Below are 23,770 nucleotides of genomic sequence, written 5' to 3' on the forward strand. Positions count from 1 at the left end.
ACCACACAGTCTTGATTACTGTACCTTTATAGTGAGTCTTGAAGTTGAGTAGTGTTAGTCCTCCAACTTTATTCTTCTACTTCAATATTGTGTTGGCTATTCTGAGTCTTTTGCCTCTCTATAAACTTTAGAATCAGTTTGTTGATATCCACAAAGTAACTTGCTGGGATTTTGATTGGGATTGCATTGAATCTGTAGATCAAGATGGGAAGAATTGATATCTTGATAGTTTTGAGTCATCTTATCCATTAACATGGAATATCTCTCCATTTATTTAGTTCTTTAGTTTCTTTCATCACAGTTTTATAGTTTTCCTCATATAGATCTTGTACATATTTTGTTAGATTTATACCTTAGTATTTCATTTTTTGTGGGCTAATGTAAGTGGTATTGTGTTTTTAAATTCAGATTCCATTTGTTCGTTGCTAGTTTATAGGAAAGTGGTTGACTTTTGTATATTAATCTTATGTCCTGCAACCTTGCTATAATCATTTATTAGTTCCAGGAGTGTTTTCCCCCAGTGCTTTCAGATTTTCTACAGAGATATTCATGTAATCCATGAACAAAGACAGTTTTTATTTCTTCCTTTCACTTGACTCAATCTCATGCCATTTTGATAGCTTGGACTTCAGTGAAGGAACACACCTGGTTTTAACTCTGTAGTTGCTTAACTTACTTGACCACAGAAATATTTATTTTATAGTATCTACTAATATCCCTTAAAATTAGTTTGTAAGAAACACACGTTAGAAATGAATATTAAGCAGCTTTGCTGCACTTCAGTAGTAGTAAAAAACATTGGAGACAACTTTGGGAGATTATGAAACTGTTCATTACACTTACTGGTTATCTCTGTAGAATGAGATAACAAAGAAGGTTGATAATGTTTTTCACTTGAAAAGCCTATGATACAAGTTTCTTGCCATTAGAAAAATGCCTGTACTGCTACGTTAGAGGTTACACCTTTACCCAAAGTGAACACCTGAAACCCTACTCTTTCAAGTTTGATAGAAAAATTATCCTGTGATAAATTATCTTGAAATTTAGTGACTTAACGCGTTTATTTTACATTTTGTGACTCAGGAATCTGGGCACAGCTTATTTGGGTCCTCTGCTTTAGTGTCTTTCACAGGCTGCAGTCAAGTTTTCAGCTGGGCTGTAGTCATCTTAAAGCTCGACTAAGGATTTGCTTCCAAGCTCACATAATTGTTGGCAGAATTCACTTCCTCTCTAGTTGTTTCCCAGAGGTTGCCCTCAATTCTTTGCCATATTTCCATCTTGGCAACTTGTGCCATCTAAGTCTGTAAACACAGAAGGCAATAGAAAGTCTGTTAGCTAGACAGAAGTCACGGTTTTTCATGATCAACTCATGGAAGTGACATCCCATCACTTTTTATCTTTGTTAGAAGCCTTTCACTAGGTCAAGCCCACACTCAAGATGAAGGGATTACATAGGACAAGAATACCAGGAAGTAGGGATCCCTGGGGGACATGTTAGAAGTCTGCTTGTCACAGGTTGTAATCTGTCAGCTGTGTGCTAGGCACTGTGCTTGGTGTGTGTATAAGGAAGGTGGATAACTACAAGAAGAGCCTGTTTAATGTAGGTAGCTACTTGCAGACATCAAATTAGAAGAATACTTGGCTTGTGTAGTAGTAGCTTCTATGATCTGAGGCAGCCATTAGGGATAGGAATGGGGTTGTCTTTACCTACATTTTGTGATCACATGTATTTATCAAATAAATGAGGAAACTATAGACTGGACATTTAGGAGGGCCATAACGTAAGTGGAGAGGAATCCTCGAATCATGCAAATAAAAGAGATGTTAGAGAATAATTAATTCACTGGTCTCTAACCCCTAGAAGAATTTCTTCAGTAACGTCTCTGACAGATGGCCTTCAGCCTCTGCTTAAGTACTTTTAAGTTCAGAGCAACTCATTTCACTATTGTACAACTCTTACGTTTGTTTGAAGATTAGTTCCTATAAATAGATGCTCCTTCATGTAAAATGTGTATGATGCAAAATTCAGAAGTTACAGAAGAAAGCACATACTGTGAAAAGTAATCTTTTTAGCAGTGTATCTCTCAGCTACCCAAGTTTCTTCCCCCAAAACACTATGTTATTGCTAGTTTCTTATAAATCTTTCCAGAAAAGTCTACATATCTATCCTCTTAAAAATAGATTGTTTCGGGGGCCAGCCCTGTGGCCAAGTGGTAAAGTTCTCGCGTTCCGCGTCGGTGGCCCAGGGTCTCCTGGGTTTGGATCCTGGGCGTGGACATGGCACCGCTGATTAGGTCATGCTGAGGTGGTGTCCCACATAGCACAACTAGAAGGACCCACAACTGAAAATACAACTATGTACCGGGGGACTTTTGGGAAAAAAAGGAAAAATAAAATCTTTAAAAAAAAAAAAAAGATTGTTTTGCTCTTTTTTTAAAAAAAATTATATTTGGTCTGTAAGCTCAATAAGGGCAGGGACTTTGTGTTATGCATCATTGTATTCCCAGTGTCCGTGGCAGTGCTTGACACATAGTAGGAGCTTGATAAATATTTTTTGAATGAATGAATGAATTTTGCTTTATTGTATTTTTTCTGGTAAGTGTTCCTCATCTGCCATTTTTTAGACCTGCCTTTTTCTCCCATTTTCCCCCTATATTTTTAATTCCTCTGGAATCTGTTTTTGTGTATGATATGGAGTAAGGATCTAATTTTATCTTTTTTATTTTTATTTTTTGGTGAGGAAGACTGGCCCTGAGCTAACATCTGTTGCCAGTCTTCCTCTTTTTTGCTTGAGGAAGATTGTTGCTGAGCTAACATCTATGGCGGTCTTCCTCTATTTTTCATATGTGGGATGCTGCCACAGCATGGCTTGATGAGCAGTATGTAGGTCCATTCTCAGGATCAGAACATGCAAACCCTAGGCTGCTAAGACGGAGCGCACAAACTTAACCATTTGGCCATGGGGCTGACCCCTGTTGAGAACTTTGAAGATCTGTTGTCTTAACAGCTCTCAAATATGAAGTAAAGTATTATTATTTTTAACAATGTAATATCTCTGAAATTGGCATGTTTCTCACAATTGAGGTATTTTTATCATTGTTCGTAGTTTTATTGGCAGTATTTCAATTCCTTAGTGTTTTAATGTGTCTTACATTAAAAGAAATATGGCATGTCTTTCATTAAAGTTTTATAATCTTTTTTAAACAGCTTTATTGAGAAATAAGTTAAATATCTTACAATTCACCCAAAGTGTACAACTCAGTGGCTTTCAGTATATTCACAGATATGTGTAACCATCACCACAGTTTTAGAACATTTTTATCACCTCAAAATGAAACTCTGTACTTTTTGGCTATCACCTCTCTATGTCCCTATACCCCCACCTGAGTTGTAAACAACCACTAATCTACTTTCTGTCTCTTGAGATTTCCTTATTCTGGATGTTCAATTTAATGGAATCATATAGTATGTAAACATTTGTGTCTGGCTTTTTCACTTAGCATAATGTTTTCAAGGTTCATCCAAGTTGTAGCGTGTATCAGTACCTCATTCCTTTTTATGGTCAAATAATATTCCATTATGTGGACTTACCGCGTTTTACCTACCCTTTTTGCCTGTTTCTACCTTTTAGCTATTATGAATAATGCTGCTATGAATGTTTGTATATGAGTATTTGTGTGGACTTATATTTCGTTTCTCTTGGGTATGTACCTAGGAGTGGAATTACTGGATGAAATGGTAACTCTGTTGAGCTGAGGAACTGCCAGAATGTTTCCCAACATGACTGCACCATTTTACATTTCTACCAGGGGTGTGTCAGGGTTCCAAGTTCTTTTTATCTTCTCCAACACTGGTTGTTATCTGTCTCTCTGATTCTAGCCATCCTACTGGGTGTGAAGTGGTATCTCATTGTAGTTTTGATTTGCATTTCTTTGATGACTAATGATGTTGAACATCTTTTCATTTGTTACTTGGCCATTTGTGTATTTTCCTTCAAGAAATGTCTATTCATAACTTTTTGCTCATTTTTAAATTGGGTTATTTGTCTTTATATTATTGAGTTGTAAGATTTCCTTATAGTCTAGATACAAGTCCTTTATTAGATATATGATAAATATTTTCTCCCATTCTGTGGGTTGCATTTTCACCTTCTTGATGGTGTCCTTTGAAGCACAAAACTTTTTAATTTTCATGAAGTCCACTTTATCTATTTTTTCATTAGTTCCTTAGTTTCTGTTTTATTTCTAAGAGTTCTTTGCTAAATTCAAGGTCATGAAGATTTACTCCTATATTTTCTTCCAAGAGAAGAAATTTTATAGTTATAGCTCTTACATTTAGTCCTTTGGAGTTAAATTTTGCATATTGTGTGAGGTAAAATTTCAACTTCATTCCTTTGCATGTGCTTATCCAGTTATCCCAGTACCATTTGTTGAAAAGCCTGTTCTTTCTGTTGAGTGGTCTTGGCACCTTTTTGAAATCAGATGGCTAATTCCATGGGTTTATTTCTGGATTCTTAATTCTATTCCATTGATATATATGTCTGTCCTTGTTCTGGTACCACAGTCTTGATTACTGTTGCTTCGTATTAAGGTTTGAAATTGGGAAATGTGAGTTCTCCTAATTTGTTCTTTTTTTTCAGGATTATTTGGCCTATTCTCGGTCCCTTGCAATTCTATATGAATTTTTCCCCTCTTGTCTTATTTTTATTTGTGTATGTATGTGATAAACACACTTAACATAGGGACTAGCAGATATTTGGTTCTGTCCAAAATGTCCATAAGACATTGAGTCCGTGACAAAAGGTCCTTGATACTTGGTCCTGTCTAAAGTGTTTATCAGACGTTGGTCAGTAAGACATTTGGTCTGTGGCAAATAGTCCTTAACATTTGGTCTTATCTAAAATGTCCATGAGCATATTTGGTCCATGCCCAGTGTTTTTGGACAGGAATAAATATCAAGGACCTTTGAGCATGGACCCCGGTGTTTCCATGGACATTTTGGATAGGACCAATATAACCAGATATCACGGATGTTTTGGCATGACCCAAAAGTCTGATGAACGTTTTGGACAGGACCAAATGTCCTACATGGAACATAAGATCTGGCCTCTTAGTAATATTTTAAATATAGTCATGAGCCATGTAGTGATGTTTCAGTCAACAATGGACCGCATATATGACAGTGGTCTCATAAGATTAGTACTATATAGCCTAGGTGTATACTAGGCTGTCAGATCTAGGTTTGTATAAGGACACTCTATGATGTTTTCACAATGAGGAAATCACCTAATGATGCATTCCTCAGAATGTAAACTCGTCGTTAAGTGACATGTGACTGTAAACAATAAAGTATCGTTAACTGTAGGCAGTATGCTGTACAGTAGATCTGTAGGACTTATTCATTTTGCATAACTGAAATTTTGTTCCCTTATACCACTTCTTCCTCTTTTCCCTCTACCCCCAGCCCTTGGTAACCAGTATTCTACTCTCTGCTTCTATGAGTTTGATTATTTTAGATTCCTCATAAAGTAGGATCATGCAGTATTTGTTCTTCTGTGTCTGGCTTATTTCGCTTAGCATGGGGTACTACAGGTTCATCCATGTTGTTGCGCATGGCAGAATTTCCTCCTTTTTTAAGACTGAATAATGGTCTACTGTGTGTAAGTATCATATTTTATCAGTTTATGTGTTGATGGAAATTTTGGATGCTTCCATGTCTTGGCTTTTGTAAATAGTGCTGCAGTGAACACAGGAATGCAAATATCTCTTTGGGATCCTGATTTCAGTGCCTTTGGATATATACTCAGAAGTGGAATTGCTGGATCATATGGTAGTTCTATTTTTCGTTTTTTGAGGAATCTGCATACTGTTTTCCATAGTGGCTGCAACAGTTTACATTCCCACCAACAGTGTACAAGGGTTCCCTTTTCTCTACATCCTTTCCAATACATAACCTTTCATTGTTTTTGCTGGTAGCCATCCTAACAGGTGTAGAGTGATAGCTTACTGAAGTTTTGGTTTGCATTTCCCTCATTATTAGTGACTGAGCACCTTTTGGATATACTTCTTGGCCATTTGGCCATTTGTACATCTTCCTCGCAGAAATGTCTTTTCAGGGCCTTAGCTCTTTTTTTAAATTGACTTATTTGGAGATTTTTTGGTATTAGGTTGTGGCAGTTCCTTATATATTTTGGATATTAACCTTTATCAGATATATGGTTCGCAAATATTTTCTCCCATTCTGTAGATTGCCTTTTTACTTTGTTGATTGCTTCCTTTGCTGTGGAGAAGCATTTAGTTTCATGTAATACCGTTTGTGTATTTTTGCTTTTGTTCCCTGTGCATTTGATGTCAGATCCGAAAAATCATTACCAAGACTTACATAAGAAGCTTTTCCCCTGTTGTCTGGTAGGAGTTTTACAGTTTCAGGTCTTACATTTAAGTCTTTAATCCATTTCAGTTTGATTTTTGTGTATGGTGTATGATAATGGTTCAGTTTCATTCTTTTGTGTGTGTATATCCAGTTTTCCTAACACTGTTTTATTGGAGAAACTAGTCTTTGACCATTTTGTATTGTTGACACATTTGTCAAAGATCAGTTGACCATGTATGTTTATTTCTAGGTTCTCTATTTTGTTCCAGTAATCTGTGTGTCTGTTTTTGTGCCAGTACTATACTGTGTTGGTTATGATAGCGTTAATGATACAGTTTGAAATCAGGAAGTGTGATACTTCCAGCTTTGTTCTTCTTTTCAAGATTACTTTGGCTAGTAAGGATCTTTTGTGATTCCATATGAATTTTAGGATTGTTCTTTGTGTTTCTGTGAAAGAATTCCTTTGGAGTTTTGGTAGAGATTGCATTGAACCTTTAGATCACTTTGGGTAATATGGACATTTTAATAATATTAATTCTTCTAATCGGTGAGCATGGAGTAGCTTTCCATTTATTTGTGTGTTCTTCAATTTCTTACAGCTTTCAGTGTGTAGATATTTCACTGCCTTGGCTAAATTTATTATTAGGTATTTTATTGTTTTGATGCTATTGTAAATGGGATTGTTTTATTTCTTTTTCACGTTTTGTTGTTAGTGTATAGAAATGGAACTGAATTTTGTATGTTTTGTAACATGAAGATTTATTGAATTCATTGATTAGTTTTAACAGTTTTTTGGTGGAGTCTTTAGGATTTTCTGTATATACGATTATGTCATCTGCAAACAGAGACAATCCCTTTCTGATTGGGATACTTTTATTTTTTTTCTTGCCTAATTACTCTGGCTAGGAGGTCCATTACTCTGTTCAATAAGAGTGGTGAGAGTGGGCACTCTTATCTTAGATGGAAAGCTTTCAGACTTTCACCATTGAGTATGTGTTAGCGGTGGGCTTTATTATGTTCCTTCTCTACCCAGTTTGTTGAGAGTTTTTATCGCGTGTGGATGTTGAATTTTGTCAGATGATTTTTCTGCATCTATCAAGATCATGTGATTTTTATGTTTCATTCTGTTAATGTGATGTATCACGTTTATTGATTTGTATATGTTGAACCATCTTTGCATACCAGGATGAATCCCACTTTATCATGGTGTGATCTTTTTAATGTGCTATTGAACTTGGTTTGCTAGTATTTTGTTGAAAATTTTTGCATGTATGTTCATCAGGGTTATTGGCCTGTGTTTCTTTTCTTGTAGTGTCCTTATCTGATTTTGCTATCAAGGTAATGTTGGCCTCATAAAATGAGTTTGGGGTTGTTCCCATCTCTTCAGTTGTTTGGAAGAGGTTGCCGAGCATTGACATTCTCTTTTAAATGTTTGGTAGAATTCTTCAGTGAAATAAGCTGGCCCTGGGATTTTCATTATTGGGAGGTTTTTGACTTCTGATTCAATTTCTTTCTTTATTATTGGTATGTTCAAGCTTTCTGTTTCTTTGTGATCAGTGTTGGTAGGTTGTATGTTTCTAGGAATTTATCTATTTTTTCTGAGCTGTCAGTTTTTTGGCTATAATTGTTCATAGTTGTCCCTTATGATCTTTTTTTATTTCTGTGGCATTAGTTGTAATGTCTCCTCTTTTGTTTCTAATTTTATTTATTTTAGTCTTCTTTTTTTCTTAGCCTAGCTAAGAGTTTGTTGATTTTGTTTATGTTTTCAAAAAACCAACTCTTAGTTTCATCAAAATTCTTTTCTATTTTTTGTTTCCTTTATTTCTGCTATAATCTTTATTATTTTCTTCCTTTTACTAACTTTTGGCTTAGTTTGTTCTTCATTTTCTAGTTCCTTGATCTTTAAAGTTAGATTATTTTAGATCTTTCTTTTGTTAAATGTAAGCATTTATTGCTACAAACTTTTCTTTTAGTACTGCTTTTGCTTCATCCTGTGAGTTTTGGTATTTTGTGTTTTCATTTGTCTTGATGTTTTCTGATTTTCCTTTTTATTTCTTCTTTGACCAATGGTTGTTCAAGAGTATGTTAATTTCTACATCTTTGTGAATTTTCCTGATGTTGTTGGTTTCTAGTTTCATTTCATTCTGGTAGGAAAAGATACTTGGGACGATACCAGTCTTATTAAATTTGTTGACTTGTGTTGTGATCTATAATGTGATCTCTCCTACAGAATATTCCATGTATGCTTGAGGAAAATGTGTGTTCTGCTGTTTTTGGGTAGAATGTTCTGTATATGTCTGTTAGATCTGTTTTGTCTGTAGTATTGTCCAAGTCTTACCTTTCTTTATTGATTTCCTGCCTGGATGTTCTATCCATTATTGAAAGTCAGATATTCAAGTCTATTATTGTATTGTTTTTTCTTCCTTCAGATCTGTCCGTATTTGCTTCATATATTTAAGTTGTCTGATTTTGGGGGTGTGTGTATATATATGTGTGTGTGTGTGTGTGTGTGTGTGTATGTATATAATTGTTATATCTTTCTGTTGAATTGACTCTTTTATCATTATGTAATGACCTTCTTTATCTCTTGTGAGCGTTTTTGACTTAGAGTCTATTTTGTGTGATGTAAGTAGGGTCACCTCAGCTCTCTTTTGGTTACTTTTTGCATGGAATATCTTTTTCCATCCCTTGTTTTTTCAGCCTGTCTGTGTCCTTAAATGTAAAGTGAGTTTCTTATAGGCAGCATATAGTTGGGATTTTTCTGGTCTTGGTGAGTTAGCCACTATATTTATTTTTATTGGGGGGGAGTTTAATCCATTTATATTTAATGTAATTATTGATAGGTAAGGACTTACTATTCCATTTTGTTAATTGGTTTATGTCTGTTTTGTAGGTTTTCTGTTCCTCTCTTCCTGTCTTCCTTTGGGACTTGATGATTTTTAGGTTGATATGCTTTGATTTCTTTCTCTCTTTTGTATGTATATCATCTTTAGGTATCTTATTTTTGGTTAACCTGAGGCTTACATAAAACATCTTAACCAGTCTAGTTTAAGCTGATAACAAGTTAACTTTAATATCATTCAAACATTACACTTTGGTTTTCCTAACACTTTATGATATTGATGTTGTAATTTACATCCTTTATGTTGTGTATCGATTAAGATTTTTGTAGTTATATTTTATTTTATTTTTTGTTGTTTTATTGAGGTCACATTGATTTATAACATTATGTAAATCTCAGGTGCACATGATTATATTTTGGCTTCTGTGTAGACTGCCTTGTGTTCACCACCAAAAGTCTAGTTTCCATCTGTTACTATACATGTGTGCACCTTTACTGCTTTTGCCCTGCCCTGACCTCCTTCCCCTCCGGTAATCATTGATCTGTTCTCCTTGTTTATGTGTTGGTTTGTTGACATTCCACGTATGAGTGAAATCATATGGTATTTGTCTTTCTCTGTCTGACTTAATTCACTTAGCATAATACCCTCAAGGTCCATCCATGTAGTCACAAATGGCAAGATTTCATCTTTTTATGGCTGACTAGTGTTCTGTTGTATATATATAATGCATCTTCTTTATTCATTCATCTGTTGATGGACACTTGGGTTGCTTCCGTGTCTTGGCGATTGTGAATAATGCTGTGATGAACATAGGAGTGTCTAAGTCTCTTTGAATTGTTGATTTCATGTTCTTTGGATAAATACCCATTAGTGGAATAGCTGATCATATGATGTTTCTATTTTTGATTTTTTGAAGAATCTCCTACTGTTTTCTGTAGTGGCTGCACCAGTTTACATTCCCAACAGCAGTGTATGAGGGTTCCCTTTTCTCCATATCCTCTCCAGCACTTGTTATTTCTCATCTTTTTAATAATAGCCATTCTGACAGGTGTGAAGTGATACCGCATTGTAATTTGGATTTGTGTTTCCCTGATAATTAGTGGTGTTGGACATCTTTTCATGTGCCTGTTGGCCATTTATAGACCTTCTTTGCAAAAGTTCCTGTTCATATCCTCTGCCCATTGTTTGATTGAGTTGTTCACTTTTTTATTGTTGAGTTGGATGAGTTCTTTATGTAGTTTGGAAGTTAACCCCTTATTGGATATAGGATTTGCAAATACTTTCTCCCAGTTGATGGACTGTCTTTTTGTCTTGTTGATTGTTTCCTTTGTTGTGCAAAAGCTTTTTTAGTTTTATATAGACCCATTTGTTTGTTTATTCTTTTGTTTCCCTTGCCTGAGGAGTAATAGTTTTCAAAAAGATGCTGCTAGACTTATGTCAAAGAGTGTACTGCCTGTGTTTTCTTCTAGGAATTTTATGGTTTCAGTTCTTATGTTCAAGTCTTTAATCATTTTGAGTTAAGTTTTGTGTATTATGGGGTAAGATAATAGTCTGCTTTCATTGTTTTGCATGTGGCTGTCCAGTTTTCACAACACCATTTATTGAAGAGTCTTTCGTTTCTGCATTGTATGTTCTTGGCTCCTTTGTTGTAAATTAGTCCATAGTGTGGGTTTATTTCTGGGCTCTCAATTCTGTTCCGTTGATCTGTGTGTCTCTTTTTCTGCCAGTACCATGGTGTTTTAATTACTATAGCTTTGTACTATATCTTGAATTCTAGGAGTTTGATACCTCCAGCTTTGTTCTTTTTTCTCAGGATTGCTTTGGCCATTTGGGGTTCTTTTGTTGTTCCATATAAATTTTAGGATTCTTTATTTAATTTCCATGAAAAATGTTGTTGGAACTTTGATAGGTGTTGCATTGAATCTGTAGATTGCTTTAGGAAGTATGGACTTTTAAAAGCAACTGTGTTAATTCTTCTAGTCCATGAGCATGGAATATCTTTCCATTTCTTTGTATCATCTTCGATTTCTTTCAACAATGTTTTATGATTTTCATTGCACAGGTCCTTCACCTCCTTAGTTAAATTTATTCTAGGTATTCTATTCTTTTTGTTATGATTGTAAATGAGGTTGTATTCTTGATTTCTCTTTCTCCTAGTTCATTGCTAGTGTATAGAAACACAACTGATTTTTGTATGTTGACTTTGTATCCTGCAACTTTACTGTGTTTATTATTTCAGATAGTTTTTTGGTGGATTCTATGTTTTTCTGTATTTAAAATCATATCTGTCGGTGTCGCAATCCAATGTACACATCAGGATAGATGCGGAGAGGGCTGATGGCCACTCTGAGTTTATTATAACCAGCGTTTCAATATATACATAGCTTACATCTGTTAAACATACACAGGTGTTCTGGATGAAGTAATTAGCGAATGCCAAGAACTCTTAGTGATTTCTCAAGGAGCCCTCCCTTGGCCTCTGTTTTGATATTATCATGTTATTGCTGTGCTCCTGATATCAATATTGTTTCTCCATCTGTGCCCCCCGGGTGGCCGCCACCTGTCTTAGGTTGCCCCCCCCAGGGGGTCTTACCTGTCATTGGCTAACTGGCCTTCTCACCTCCGGCTCACAGTTTGTTGGCAAGCTTTTTCCAGTGATTATTAACCCTTCCTGTGTCAGGGACGGCTACAATATCATTTGTAAATAGTGACAGTTTTACTTCTTCCTTTCCAATTTGGATCTATTTTATGTTTTTTTCTTGCTCTGGTTAGGACTTCCAATACTATGTCGAATACTGTGAGAGTGGGCATCCGTGTCTTGTTCCTGTTCTCAGAGGGATAGCTTTCAGTTTTTCACTGTTGAGCATGATGTTAGCTGTGGGTTTGTCATATGTTGCCTTTATTATGTCGAGGTACTTTCCTTCTATACCCATTTTATTGAGATTTTTTATCATAAATGGATGTTGAATCTTATTAAATGCTTTCTATACATCTATTGAGATAACCGTGTGATTTTTATTCTTCATTTTGTTAATGTGATGTATCACATTGATTGATTTGTGGATTTGAACTGTCCCTGCTTCCCTGGAATAAATCCCATTTGATTGTGGTGAATGATCCTTTTAGTGTTTGTATTCACTTTGCTAATATGTTGTTGAGGATTTTTGCATCTATGTTCATTGGTAATATTGGCCTTTAATTTTCTTTTTTAGTGTCATCCTTGTCTGGTTTTGGTATCAGGGTGATATTGGCCTTGTAAAATGAGTTAGGAAGCATCCTATCCTCTTCAATTTTTTGGAAGAATTTGAGAAGGACAAGTATTAAATCTTCTTTGAATGTTGGGTAGAATTTACCAGAGAAGTCATCTGTTCCTGGACTTTCATTTTTGGGGAAGTTTTTGGTTACTGTTTCAATCTCTTTACTTGTGATTGGTCTGTTCAGATTCTCTGTTTCTTCTTGATTCAGTTTTGGGAGATTATATGATTCTAAGAATTTATCCATTTCTTCTAGGTTATCCAATTTGTTGGTGTATAGCTTTTCATAGTATTCTCTTACAGTCCTTTCTATTTCTGTGGTATCTGTTGTAACTTCACCTCTTTCATTTCTGATTTATTTGAGTTGTCTCTCTTTGGTTCTTAGTCTGACTAAGAGTTTGTCAGTTTTGTCTTTTCAAAGAAGCAGTTCTTAGTTTCAGTGATCCTTTCTATTTTTTTTTTTAGTCTCTGTTTCATTTATTTATGCTCAGATTTTTACTGTTTCCTTCCTTCTACTGATTTTGGACTTTGTTCTTTTTCTATAGTATTAGTTTATTTGAGGTTTTTCTTGTTTGTTGCGGTAGGCCTGTATTGCTGTAAACTTCCCTCTTAGTACCGCTTTTGCTGCATCCCGTAAGTTTTGGTATGTTTTCATTTTAATTTGTCTCCAGGTGTTTTTGATTTCTCCATTGATCCAATAGTTGTTCAGTAGCATGTTGTTTAGTCTCTGCTTATTTGTGACTTTTTCCAGCTTTCTTCTTGTAGTTGATTTCTAGTTCCATTGTGGTCAGAAAGGCTGCTTGAATTATTTCAGTCTTCTTAAATTTATTGATGCTTGTTTTGTTTCCAAACATGTGGTCTGTCTTTGAGAATGTTCCATGTGCATGTAAGGAGAATGTGTATTCTCCTTTTGGATGGAACGTTCTATGTATATGTATTAAGTCCATCTGGCCTAGTGTTTCTTTTAATGCCCCTGCTTCCTTGTTGACTCACTGTCTAGGTGATCTATCCGTTGATCTAAGTGGGTTGTTAAAGTTCCCTGTTATTATTGTGTTACTGTCAGTTTTTCTCTTTAGGTCTGTTAATAGCTGCTTTATATACTTTGGGCTCCTCTGTTAGGTACGTATGTATTAATAAATGTTATGTCTTATTGGTGGAATGTTCCTTTTATCATTATATAATATACATCTTTGTTTCTTGTTTGTCGTTTTTGGCTTGCAGTCTGTTTTATGTGATATAAGTATGGCTACACCTGCTTTCTTTTGGTTGCCATTTGGAGTATCATCTTCCATTCCTTCACTCTGAGCCTATGTGTGTCTTTAGAGCTGAGAAGAGTCTCCTGGAGGCAGCATATTGTTGGGTCTTATTTTTTAATCCATCCAGCCACTCTGTGTTTTTTGATTGGAGAATTCAGTCCATTTACATTTAGATGACACTGACGTATGAGGGCTTAATACTGCCATTTTATTTTTTGCTTTCTGGTTGTTCTATGTTTCCATTGTTTCTTTTTCCTTGTATTCCTGTCTGCCATTTCAGTTTGGTGGGTTTCTGTTTTTCTCAGTTTCCTCTTATTTTCATGTTTTTTGGCTCTGTTCTGATTTGTGGTTACCATGAGGTTTGTATAAAAGATCTCATAGATGAGAGAGTCATTTTTCTGCAGATAGCATCTTATCTCCATTAATCTATGCAGGTTCCATCCTTTTCCTCTTCCCCTTCTCTGTTTTTTTTTTTTGTCACAAATTATCCTTTTTTGTATTGTGAGTTTGTTACCAAATTGAAGTGATTATAGTTATTTTTGATGCTTTGTTTTGCTTTAGCCCTATGTTAAATGTTTACTAACCTATTCTGATACAGAGTTTCAATTTTCTGATTCTTTCTGCTAATTTATCACTTGCTTATAGCTTTGTATACCTTTGCCTTTTGTTTCAGGTTGGAGGGCTCCTTTCAACATTTCTTGTAAGGCGGGTCTAGTGGTGGTGAACTCCTTCAGCTTTTGTTTGTGTTTGTGTCTGAGAAAGCCTTTATTTCTCCTTCATATCTGAAGGATAACTTTTCTGGGTAGAATATTCTTGGCTGATAGTTTTTGTCTTTCAATATTTTGAGTATATCATTCCACTCTCTCCTAGCCTGTAGAGTTTCTTCTGAGAAATCCGCTGATAGCTTGATGGTGGTTCCTTTGTAAGTTATTTTCTTCTCTCTGGCTGCCCTTAATATTCTTTCCTTGTCGTCGACTTTTGACAGTTTTAATATACTGCCTTGGAGAAGGTTTTTTGGTGTTGAGGTAATTAGGAGTTTTATTAGCTTCATCCAGTTCTTTCCCCAGGTTTGGGAAGTTCTCAGCTATTATTTCTTTGAATAAGCTCTTTGCTGTGGTCCCTGACACCTCAGGTTGTAGGTGTCTCCTGCTACTGCTTGGTGGGGGGCAGGGGATAAGCCACAAGTGTTGTTGCTGGTTCTGCAGCCTCTGGTTGCTGATGTGTGATGATGTACTTACTGAAATCTCAGGTCAGGGTACCCCCTCCCTGCTGGGGAAATCTGTGTTTTGGATGCTGTCCCCACCGCTGGAAAGAGTGGCACCACTGGCAGGGGAGGAGGAGGGGGCTGAGTCACCAGCTCTGCTCTATGTTCTGAATGCTCAGGATGTGTGTGCCCCCGGCCTCCATGGTGGGGAGCAGGGGCTAAGCCATGAGTGCTGTCTTCCTGTGCAGCCTCTGATTGCTGGCATGTGTGCCAGTGTGAGGATCCATGTTTTGGATTGCTGCTGCTGTGCAATGGTGTGAGGATCTATTTTGGATCGCTGCCACCACGGGAAGAAGAGAACGCTGCTCCCCTAGTTCCACTGTCTCCAGTCCACCCACTTTCACATGTAGATGCATGGATCTCTCACTAGTGTTCTCTTGTGCTTTGTAGGGAGTCCTTTGTTGGTCAATGGATGTCCAATTGGTTGTAACTTACAGGGGTGAGACAAAGGGAACAGCTCACTCTGCCATGATGATGATGTCACTCCTATAGTTGCTTTTAATACTGTTGTCTTTTGACTTTTTTTTTTTTTTTTGAGGAAGATTGGCCCTGAGCTAACTGCTGCTGATCCTCCTCTTTTTGCTGAGGAAGACTGGCCCTGAGCTAACATCCATGCCTATCCTCCTCCACTTTATATGTGGACACCTGCCACAGCATGGTGTGCCAAGTGGTGCCATGTCCGCACCCAGGATCCGAACCATCGAACCCTGGGCTACCAAAGGGCAACGTGTGAACTTAACCACTGTGCCACCAGGCTGGCCCCAAAACTTTTCTAGTAAGGTTAAAAGTGATTTATGCAACACCTTTACGTTATTACATTACTCTGTATTTAAGGTCTATATATTTACCTTTTCCAGTGAGGTTTATACTTCATATGCCTTTGTGTTTTTGTTTAGTTTCCTTTCATTTCAACTTGAAGAAGGCTCATTAGTACTTCTTGTAGGGCAGGTCTAGTGGTAATGAACTCCCTCAGTTTTTATTTGGGTGAATGTTTATCTCTCCTTCATTTTTAACGGGCATTTTGTCAAATATACTATTTTTGGGTGGAAGTTTTTTTCTTTGAGCACTTTGAATGTATTATCCCACTCTCTCATGACCTGCAAAGTTTCTGGTAAGAAATCTCTTGACAGTCTTATGGGGGTTCCCTTGTATTTGATGAGTTGCTTTTCTCTTGGTGCTTTTGAAAGTCTCTGTTTGTCCTTAACTTTTGACAATTTGATTATAATGTATCTTGGTATAGTCCTTTTTCAGTTCAGCTTATTTGGGGTCTTTTGAGCTTTCATGAACCTGGATTTACATTCCTCTCTCCAGATTTGGGAATTTTTAGTCATTATTTCTATAAATAAGCTTTGTGCTTCTTTTCACTTTCTCTGCTCCTTCTGGGATTCCCATAATGTGTATATTGTTTTTTTATGGTGTCCCCTAAGTCCTGTTGACTTTCTTCATTCTTTTTGTTCCTCTGTGTAATTTCAGGTGATCTATCTTGATGTTCACAATTCTTCTGCTAAATTGAGTTTGTTGTTCAAGCTCTGTGTTGAATTTTTTATTTTGGTCATTGTATTCTTCAGTTTCAGAGTTTGTCATTTTGTTTTGTTCTTTTTTATGGTTTCTCTCTGTTGAATTTGTCATTTTGTTGATGCATTGGTTTCCTGATTTATTTATTTGTCTTGTAGCTCACTTAGCTTCTTTAAGATGATTATTTTGATTTGTTGGTCAATTCATATATCTCTGTTTCTTTAGGGCCTGTTACTGGAGCTTTATTTTATTCCTTTGGTGTTTTCTTATTTCTCTGATTCTTCCTGTTTCTTGTAGCTTTTTGTTAGTATCTGTGCATTTAAAGAAGCAGTCATATTTTCCATTGCTCTTGGACTGGCTTTGGTAAGGAAGGATCTTCACCAGGCAGCCTGGCTAGAGATTTGGGGGGGTGGGGGGGGGGGTCTCTCAGTTCTTTTCTATGGCGTGCCTGCTCAGTCCTTATACTTGCTCCTGAAATAGAAGTCTTAGCGTTGTGTGCTTTCTCTTGATCCCACAGAGCCGTGTCAGGTGCTGAGATCTGCCTGCTCCTTTTTCCTGGGGCAGTGTCCTGAAATGCCCAGGGTATTGGGTGCAAGCACCATGTCTCTCCCTCCCTCCTGAAGGAGATTTCTGTGTGTGTACCTTCTCCCTACCCAGAAGAGCCATGCCAAATATTGAGAGTTGCCTGCTTCTTTTCCCTAAGCCAGTGTACCAGTGTGTCAGGGTGATAGGTGTAAGCCCCACTACTCTCCCTCCCTCCTGATAGAGTCATCTCAGGGTTGCCTTCTCCCAATTCTGCAGAGTTGAGCTGGCTGCTGCGATCTGTGCTGTCTGTGAGGACATACAGGGTACCATCAGTAGGGACACACATAGGCCAGCTTCCTGGGTTCACAGTTGGGTCAGCTGCCAGGGCTGTGATCAGGCCAACTGGGTGGCTGATAGGGTCCATGAGTGGTCTAGCTGGCTGGCAGGGTTTGTGCATGTGTTGGCCAGCTGGCAGGGTCTGTGTGTGGGCCAGCTTGGCTGGTGGGGTCTGTAGGGTGGGCCAGCTGGCAGGGTCCTTGGGCTGGTTGTTGAGATCCATGCACCATTTGCTTGAGAGCCCCTGCCCCTTTTCTTTGTCCTTAGCTACCCTAGATGATCCAGGCATGCTGATTCCCTCAGCTTTCTGGGTGAGGCAAGACAGAAGAGGGCCTCTTGGGCAGTACCCTGAAAGGCTGGGGAGTCTGGATACTTACTTCACACTCTCGAGAGAAATCATGGACTGAGGAGGACTCTCTTTGCTCTGAGCTGTGCCACCTTGGGGAAGAGATGACCAGTAAAGTAGAACTGTTCTTAGCATTTTCCATGCTGCTGTTCTCAGATTTTTTGCTCTACCAGGTGCTTTAACCTCTGAGCTGAACTTTTGAGCTCTTGTAAAGAAGGTATTTTCATCTGTGAATAGTTGGTTAAATCAATGTTTTTGTGGGTGGATAAGGGCTAGGACCTCCTATTCTGCCATATTACTGATGTCACTTTCCTTCATATGAATTTTAGTATTAGCTAGTGAATTTCTACAAAGAATTCATCTCGGATTCTGATAAGGATTGCATTCAATCTGTAGCTCCATTTGGGGAGTATTTATTGCCATTTTAGCAATGTTAAGTCTTCTGACTTTTTTAGTGGATTCCTTAGTTTTCTATATGTAAGATGGTAGTTCTATTTTTAATTTTTTGCAGAAACTCCATATTGTTTTCCATCGTGCCTGCACCAATTTACATTCCCAAGAATTTTTTTAATGTCATATTTAAGTTTCCTAATCTTCTCAAGTATATTTTTATATATACTTTTTCAAGTCAAGATTTCAAGAGATCTACAAATATTGGAATAATATATCTCCTAAATCTCTTTTGATCTATAAAGTTCTCCCACACCTACCTCCTTTTCTACATGCTGTTTATGTGATGAAGAAACTGTTCCATTTTCCACATTTTGGAGTTGGCTGATTGTATCTTTATGGTATTATTTCATGTTTCTCTTGTCTCTAATTAAAAAAAATCTGGTAGATATGGAGACTTGATTAATTTCAGATTCAGGTTGTACGGCAAGTATATTTTATAGGTGGTGCTTTGCACATCTGGTTGTGTCATGTGAGGAGTGTTATTTGGTATTCACTTATCACAGTAAGATTCATCAGTGGGTTCAGGTGTTGTCAGCCTAATCCATCTGTTATTTAATTTTTCCATTCACTGCCTGACAGTTTTACTATCAGTGAATGTTGATAGTCTAGATACTTTGTTTTATTGAAGATTGTCCAGTTCTGTTATTGCATCTGTGTTTATTAATTGGAATTCTTCTCTAAAGGTAAACTTTGCATCAACAGCTATTGGGTTACCCTTAATTTTAGTCCTTTCAGGGAAAGCAGTTTTAAGAATAATGAGTTGGTGTCTTAGCAACCTCTAGAAGGTAGCAATCAGATTTACAAATTTTTATTTTAAATAGCATCATTATAATCTCATGAATTTAAGCATATGTCAGTGTGTCTCAGTTCATTTAAGTCATTAAAAAAGGTCAATCTTTTTGCTCAGATCGTTCCATCTTTTTGAAAACTCTATTCAAGATGAATCCTGTGACCTTTGTCACAAATCTAGTTATCTCTTCTAACTTGCTTTTTGCATAAGGTGTCCCTGATTATCTTGTACATTCCTTGCCCAATAAATGAAATTTTTCCAAGGAACCCTGAATCCCAATTAGTAGGAAATTTACACTTAAAAATATGGATGCAAAGATTCCTCATTGTTATTGGGTCTTTTCAATGGGAAGTGCATTTTTTAAAGAAATGAATACAGACATTGTATAGGTATTTCCAAATCAAATTCAGAATTATAGGGGCCAGCCCCATGGCCCAGTGGTTAAGTTCATGCACTCTGCTTCAAAAAAAAATTTTTTTTTTTAAATTTTATTTTTCCTTTTTCTCCCCAAAGCCCCCCAGTACATAGTTGTGTATTTTTAGTTGTCAGTCCTTCTGGTTGTGGCAAGTGGGATGCTGCCTCAGCATGGGCTGACAAGCAGTGCCATGTCTACACCTGGGATCCGAACCAGCAAACCCTGGGCTGCTGAAGCAGAATGTGCGCACTTAACCGCTGTGACACTGGGCTGGCCCCTATAGGCTTTTTACTTAATTTTAAATTCAAATCTTCTCTTCCTTTTACTCTAACAGTCTTAGTTTTTATCATATTAACAATTGCACAATTGCTTTAACCTACAATAAATGTAATTTTGAAATAAATGTAAGTTTGAAAGTAACAATGATATTATTAGGTTATCGAATGCAGTTTAACATTTCTTTGACGGTATTTCTTTTTGACGTTGGGATCTCTCTCACTAGATCTTTATCACACTAAGATTGTACAATCAGAAATACTTATTTTAAATCACTTGAAATAATTATATTCTATGTGATTATGTCACCTCATATATGGTTAAGTTCATTAGTTTTGGTTTTGACTTTCAGAGGTTACTTTTTTATTTGTTTCTTGACTGTGTTTTATGATTTTGTAAAATTTTATAATCTACAAGAGGGAAAAGCTTAAGGAAAAATTTTTTTGTCTATAGTTACTTTTGGGAATTGAATAAACTGTTTTTTTCCTAGTACTTAGTTAATTTGTTTTTTACATCTATATTTTTGATGCATTTGAAATTATCCTGGTGTTTGGTGTGAGGAATAGATCTGATCTTATCTTTTTCCACTGGGTATCCATTTGTCCCAATACCTCTTATTAAAAATTTACCCCTCCCTCCATCAGAAATGCCACCAATTCATATACTAAAATTTCATTTGTGCTGGAGTATATTTTTGGTTTTTCTGTTTTGTTCCATTGGTTTATCTATTCATATTCCAGTGCCATATTCTTTTAATTAACAGGCTTTATAGAATCTTCTAATATTTGGAAGGACTCGTTCCTTTCTCATTGCTGTGTTGTTTTGTTTAATCAGCTTTCACGTCTCTTCTTGCTTATTCTTCTAAAAGATCTTTACAATTAACATATCTACTCCAAGGGGGAAAAAAGTGATTGTATTTTATAGGAATATTGAACAATTTTTGTATTAACTTAGGGAAAATTGACACATTTGTTAGGTGAGTTTTTTTGTCCAAGAACATATGATTTTCTATTTGTTCTAAATCCACTTTTGTGGTTTTCAGAAACATGTGCTACTTTTTTCTTATTTAGATTTTGCGTTTTTTAGTTAAGTTTACACCTACTGAAGGTACTGTCTTTAAATGTTTAAAAACATATTCTGTAGAGTGCAGTATGGGCATTGGCATTTATTCACGTAGCAAATATTTACTGAATATCTGCTGTATCCTTCACACTATGCTAGTTTTGGAAGATGAAGTGATAAACTAAAATTTTTGACCTTAAGGATCTTATAGTCTAATGAGGATACTAGTAATAAACAGGTGAAATTTATTAAATGTTAACTGTTTTCTGATTGGAGTCATCATAGGGGGCAAAAAAAAAGGCATACCCAGTTGGTTTGGGAGGTGGAAATAATGGAAGAGCAACATCATAGTGTTGTTTAAACATGATAATACAAATAACATTCGTTGAAATAGTGGCACATAATAAATAGTGGATCCTATAATGATAGTGATAATGGTAGAGGAGATTATTTCAAAACTGAAACCAGAAATGGTTGACCAGGTGCAGGAGGTTGCCTTTCCAGACAGGAGGTTCAGTGTAAAATTTTCATAGTGTCACATGCTGACTAGTGCCCTAAAGAAGAGGGAAAAGAAGTCATAAAATGTCCTTTTTTTGAATTTCACTTGTAGTTTTTAAGATAGTTCAGTTGTTATTCTCTTTTGTCCCTTTACATATTTTCCCCATAATTCAGTTCCACTTTTTTTTATTAACTGGAATAATTCCTTTTTAACAAAAACTAGTTGAATTTTGTAAAAATCTTTAAAAATCTAAATATGAAAAATTGATTTAACTCTGTATCGATTAAAAGTGTTTTTGAATTGGGTCCTCCTTGCTTGTTACAGGTTTGTCCTTTGTTTGTTTTGATTTTGTTTTTGTTTTGTAATATCTTTTTTTTCCTTGTAGGATGATAATGTCAAATCCCTCCTCTGTAGCTTGATCTGTTGTAGAAATTCAATGACTGCTGAGCAAGTTTTGAATGCTGAATGTTTCTTGCTACCAAAAGGGAAATCAAATCCAAACCCAGAAAAACATACTGAATATACTCAATATAAAGAGGAAGAAGAATTAAAGATGAAGAACTTGGATAAATATAAGGAAAAGACCATAAATGGTGAAACCAACTTCGATTGACAGATTAATATTATTTTGTTGTTGCAGATTTTGCTTTTCAAAACTTTGTTTTGTTTAGTTAAATAAACAGAAAAAAAATCTGGAAGTTTTCTGGAGCTAGTTGGGTTGTCTTTGGTATTCTAGTTGTGAAAAATAAAAGATGTTTGGCTATGCAAAAAATTGTGTACTTTGACATTTCATTTAACTGGAGTTGTTAAGGAAGAATTTTCTGTCTGTAGTTACTTTTTGAAATTGTATCATTAGGCTATGATATTTGTAATAGAAAAGGTTATTAGATTTTTGGACAGATCCTATACAGATTTTCACTATGTTGGCCAGCTGATGATGAGGGTCATACTTATTGGTGAACAAATGATAGTTGGCATCTGCTTTTTACCCAGTTATGGGGATCTAAAGATAAATAAAACATAGTCCTTAACGTGTACAAAGCGCATAGTCTATTGAGAAAGAGATGTAAACAGGTCTTCATAATGTCATATAGAATACCTATTGATAGCTCTGGACAGAGCTTTATGGGATTACACAGGAGGGATACTCATCCTATAGAAGAAGAGTGTCAGGGAAAGGTTTCTGGAGGAGGTGCTACCTTAATTAAATCTTAAAAGATAAGTGGTAAAGGTGAAGGAGGGGCAGGAGTATCTTAATTAGCAGAGAAAGCATGGTGAAAGTGCCGAAGGGAGAAACTCTTGTGTTTAATATGAGGCAGGGAATAGTCATATAGGTACATGAGGGCTTTGTACGAAATAATAAAATGCTCATACCTAAACGTTTTATAGGAAATGTGGAGTCATTGAAGAATTTTAAAAAGCTTTAGCTCCCTCAAAATGTATCTTCTGCCTACCACGAAGATAGGAGGAAGGGAGACTGGTTAGAAATGATGAAAACAAGATCTAAGGAAGTAGAAATAATGATGAAACATATGGGAAAAATTTATGAACTAATTAGACAAATCAGTTGGACTTCGGTGATTGAAGTATATGTAGACTAAAGTAGTATGGTAGAGTTTCTAGTTGCCTATTCAAAATCCAGTATTCCTTTCTTCCTTAGTAATAGATTCCAGTTCTATTTGAGTGGCAGTGTACTTGGCTAAAAGACTACATTTGCCATTTTCTCCCTTAGTTGAAGCCTTTTGACTAAGCTCTTGCAAGTAAGCTCCTTAGAAGGAGCTGACTTAGCTGGGAGATGGGCCCTTTTGCCTTTATCCCTTTTCTATTGCCTGGAAGCTAACATGATGGTTAGAAATTGAGCAGCCTCCTTGAATCATGAGGTGATTTTGAGGATGAAACCCATGAACTAGGATGATGGAGTAACAAATTAGAAGGAGCTGGTGTCCCTAATCATTCTGGAGCCTCTGTACTAGCCTCAAGATTTCATGTTATTTGAGAGAATAAACCCTCACTTCATAGTGTGGTCTCTGTACCAACACCCTCAGCATCACCTGGGAACTTAGTAGAAATGCAAATTCTTGGCTCCACACCAGACTTACTAAATAGGAATCTCTGAGGATGGAGCCTGGCAATCTGAGTTTTAACAAGTGCTTTAAATCATTCTAATGCATACTAAAGAGAACCATTGCCACACATTCAAACCATTGCTACTTTTTAGGTTTCCTGTTTTATAGTAGAACTTAATTTTAGCTGATTCAGTAATGAAGACACAGCAGTTAGGTTTAAAGAAAATTTGAGTAATTAAAGGGAATAAAGGATAGACCACTTTATTTATATTCACTATTTTAAATAAAGCATTAGACCAGCATTTTACGAATGTGTTCTGCTGAACACTTGTCGCTTGGGATGTTCAGCACAAAAATAATTCTATGATTATTTGTTTGGAAAATAAGGCTAAATTGGAGATTGATCATGCATTTTTAGATGGTGAAGGTTTTAAAAAGTTCTCTAGAAAAGAAGCCTGTTTAGTTTTATTTAGCCTAGTATTTGCCAATATTGGTAAT

General features: G+C 36.3%; 1 protein-coding gene across 22 annotated transcripts in view; it reads left to right on the forward strand.

Annotated features, from left to right (window-relative positions):
• STK31 (serine/threonine kinase 31) overlaps positions 1–21,978 on the forward strand; it is a 117,562-nt gene extending 95,584 nt beyond the window's left edge. For all 22 annotated transcript variants that reach the window (XM_008517066.2, XM_070615967.1, XM_070615971.1 and 19 more), the window contains one exon: positions 21,592–21,978. In XM_008517066.2, the coding sequence (XP_008515288.1) occupies positions 21,592–21,819 (228 nt within the window). In that variant the 3' untranslated portion in view covers positions 21,820–21,978. The remainder of the gene's footprint in view (positions 1–21,591) is intronic.
• Positions 21,979–23,770: the final 1,792 nt, after the last annotated feature.

This window comes from Equus przewalskii, chromosome 4 (genome assembly GCF_037783145.1).
Source record: "Equus przewalskii isolate Varuska chromosome 4, EquPr2, whole genome shotgun sequence".
In the NCBI taxonomy this organism is placed as follows: domain Eukaryota; kingdom Metazoa; phylum Chordata; class Mammalia; order Perissodactyla; family Equidae; genus Equus; species Equus przewalskii.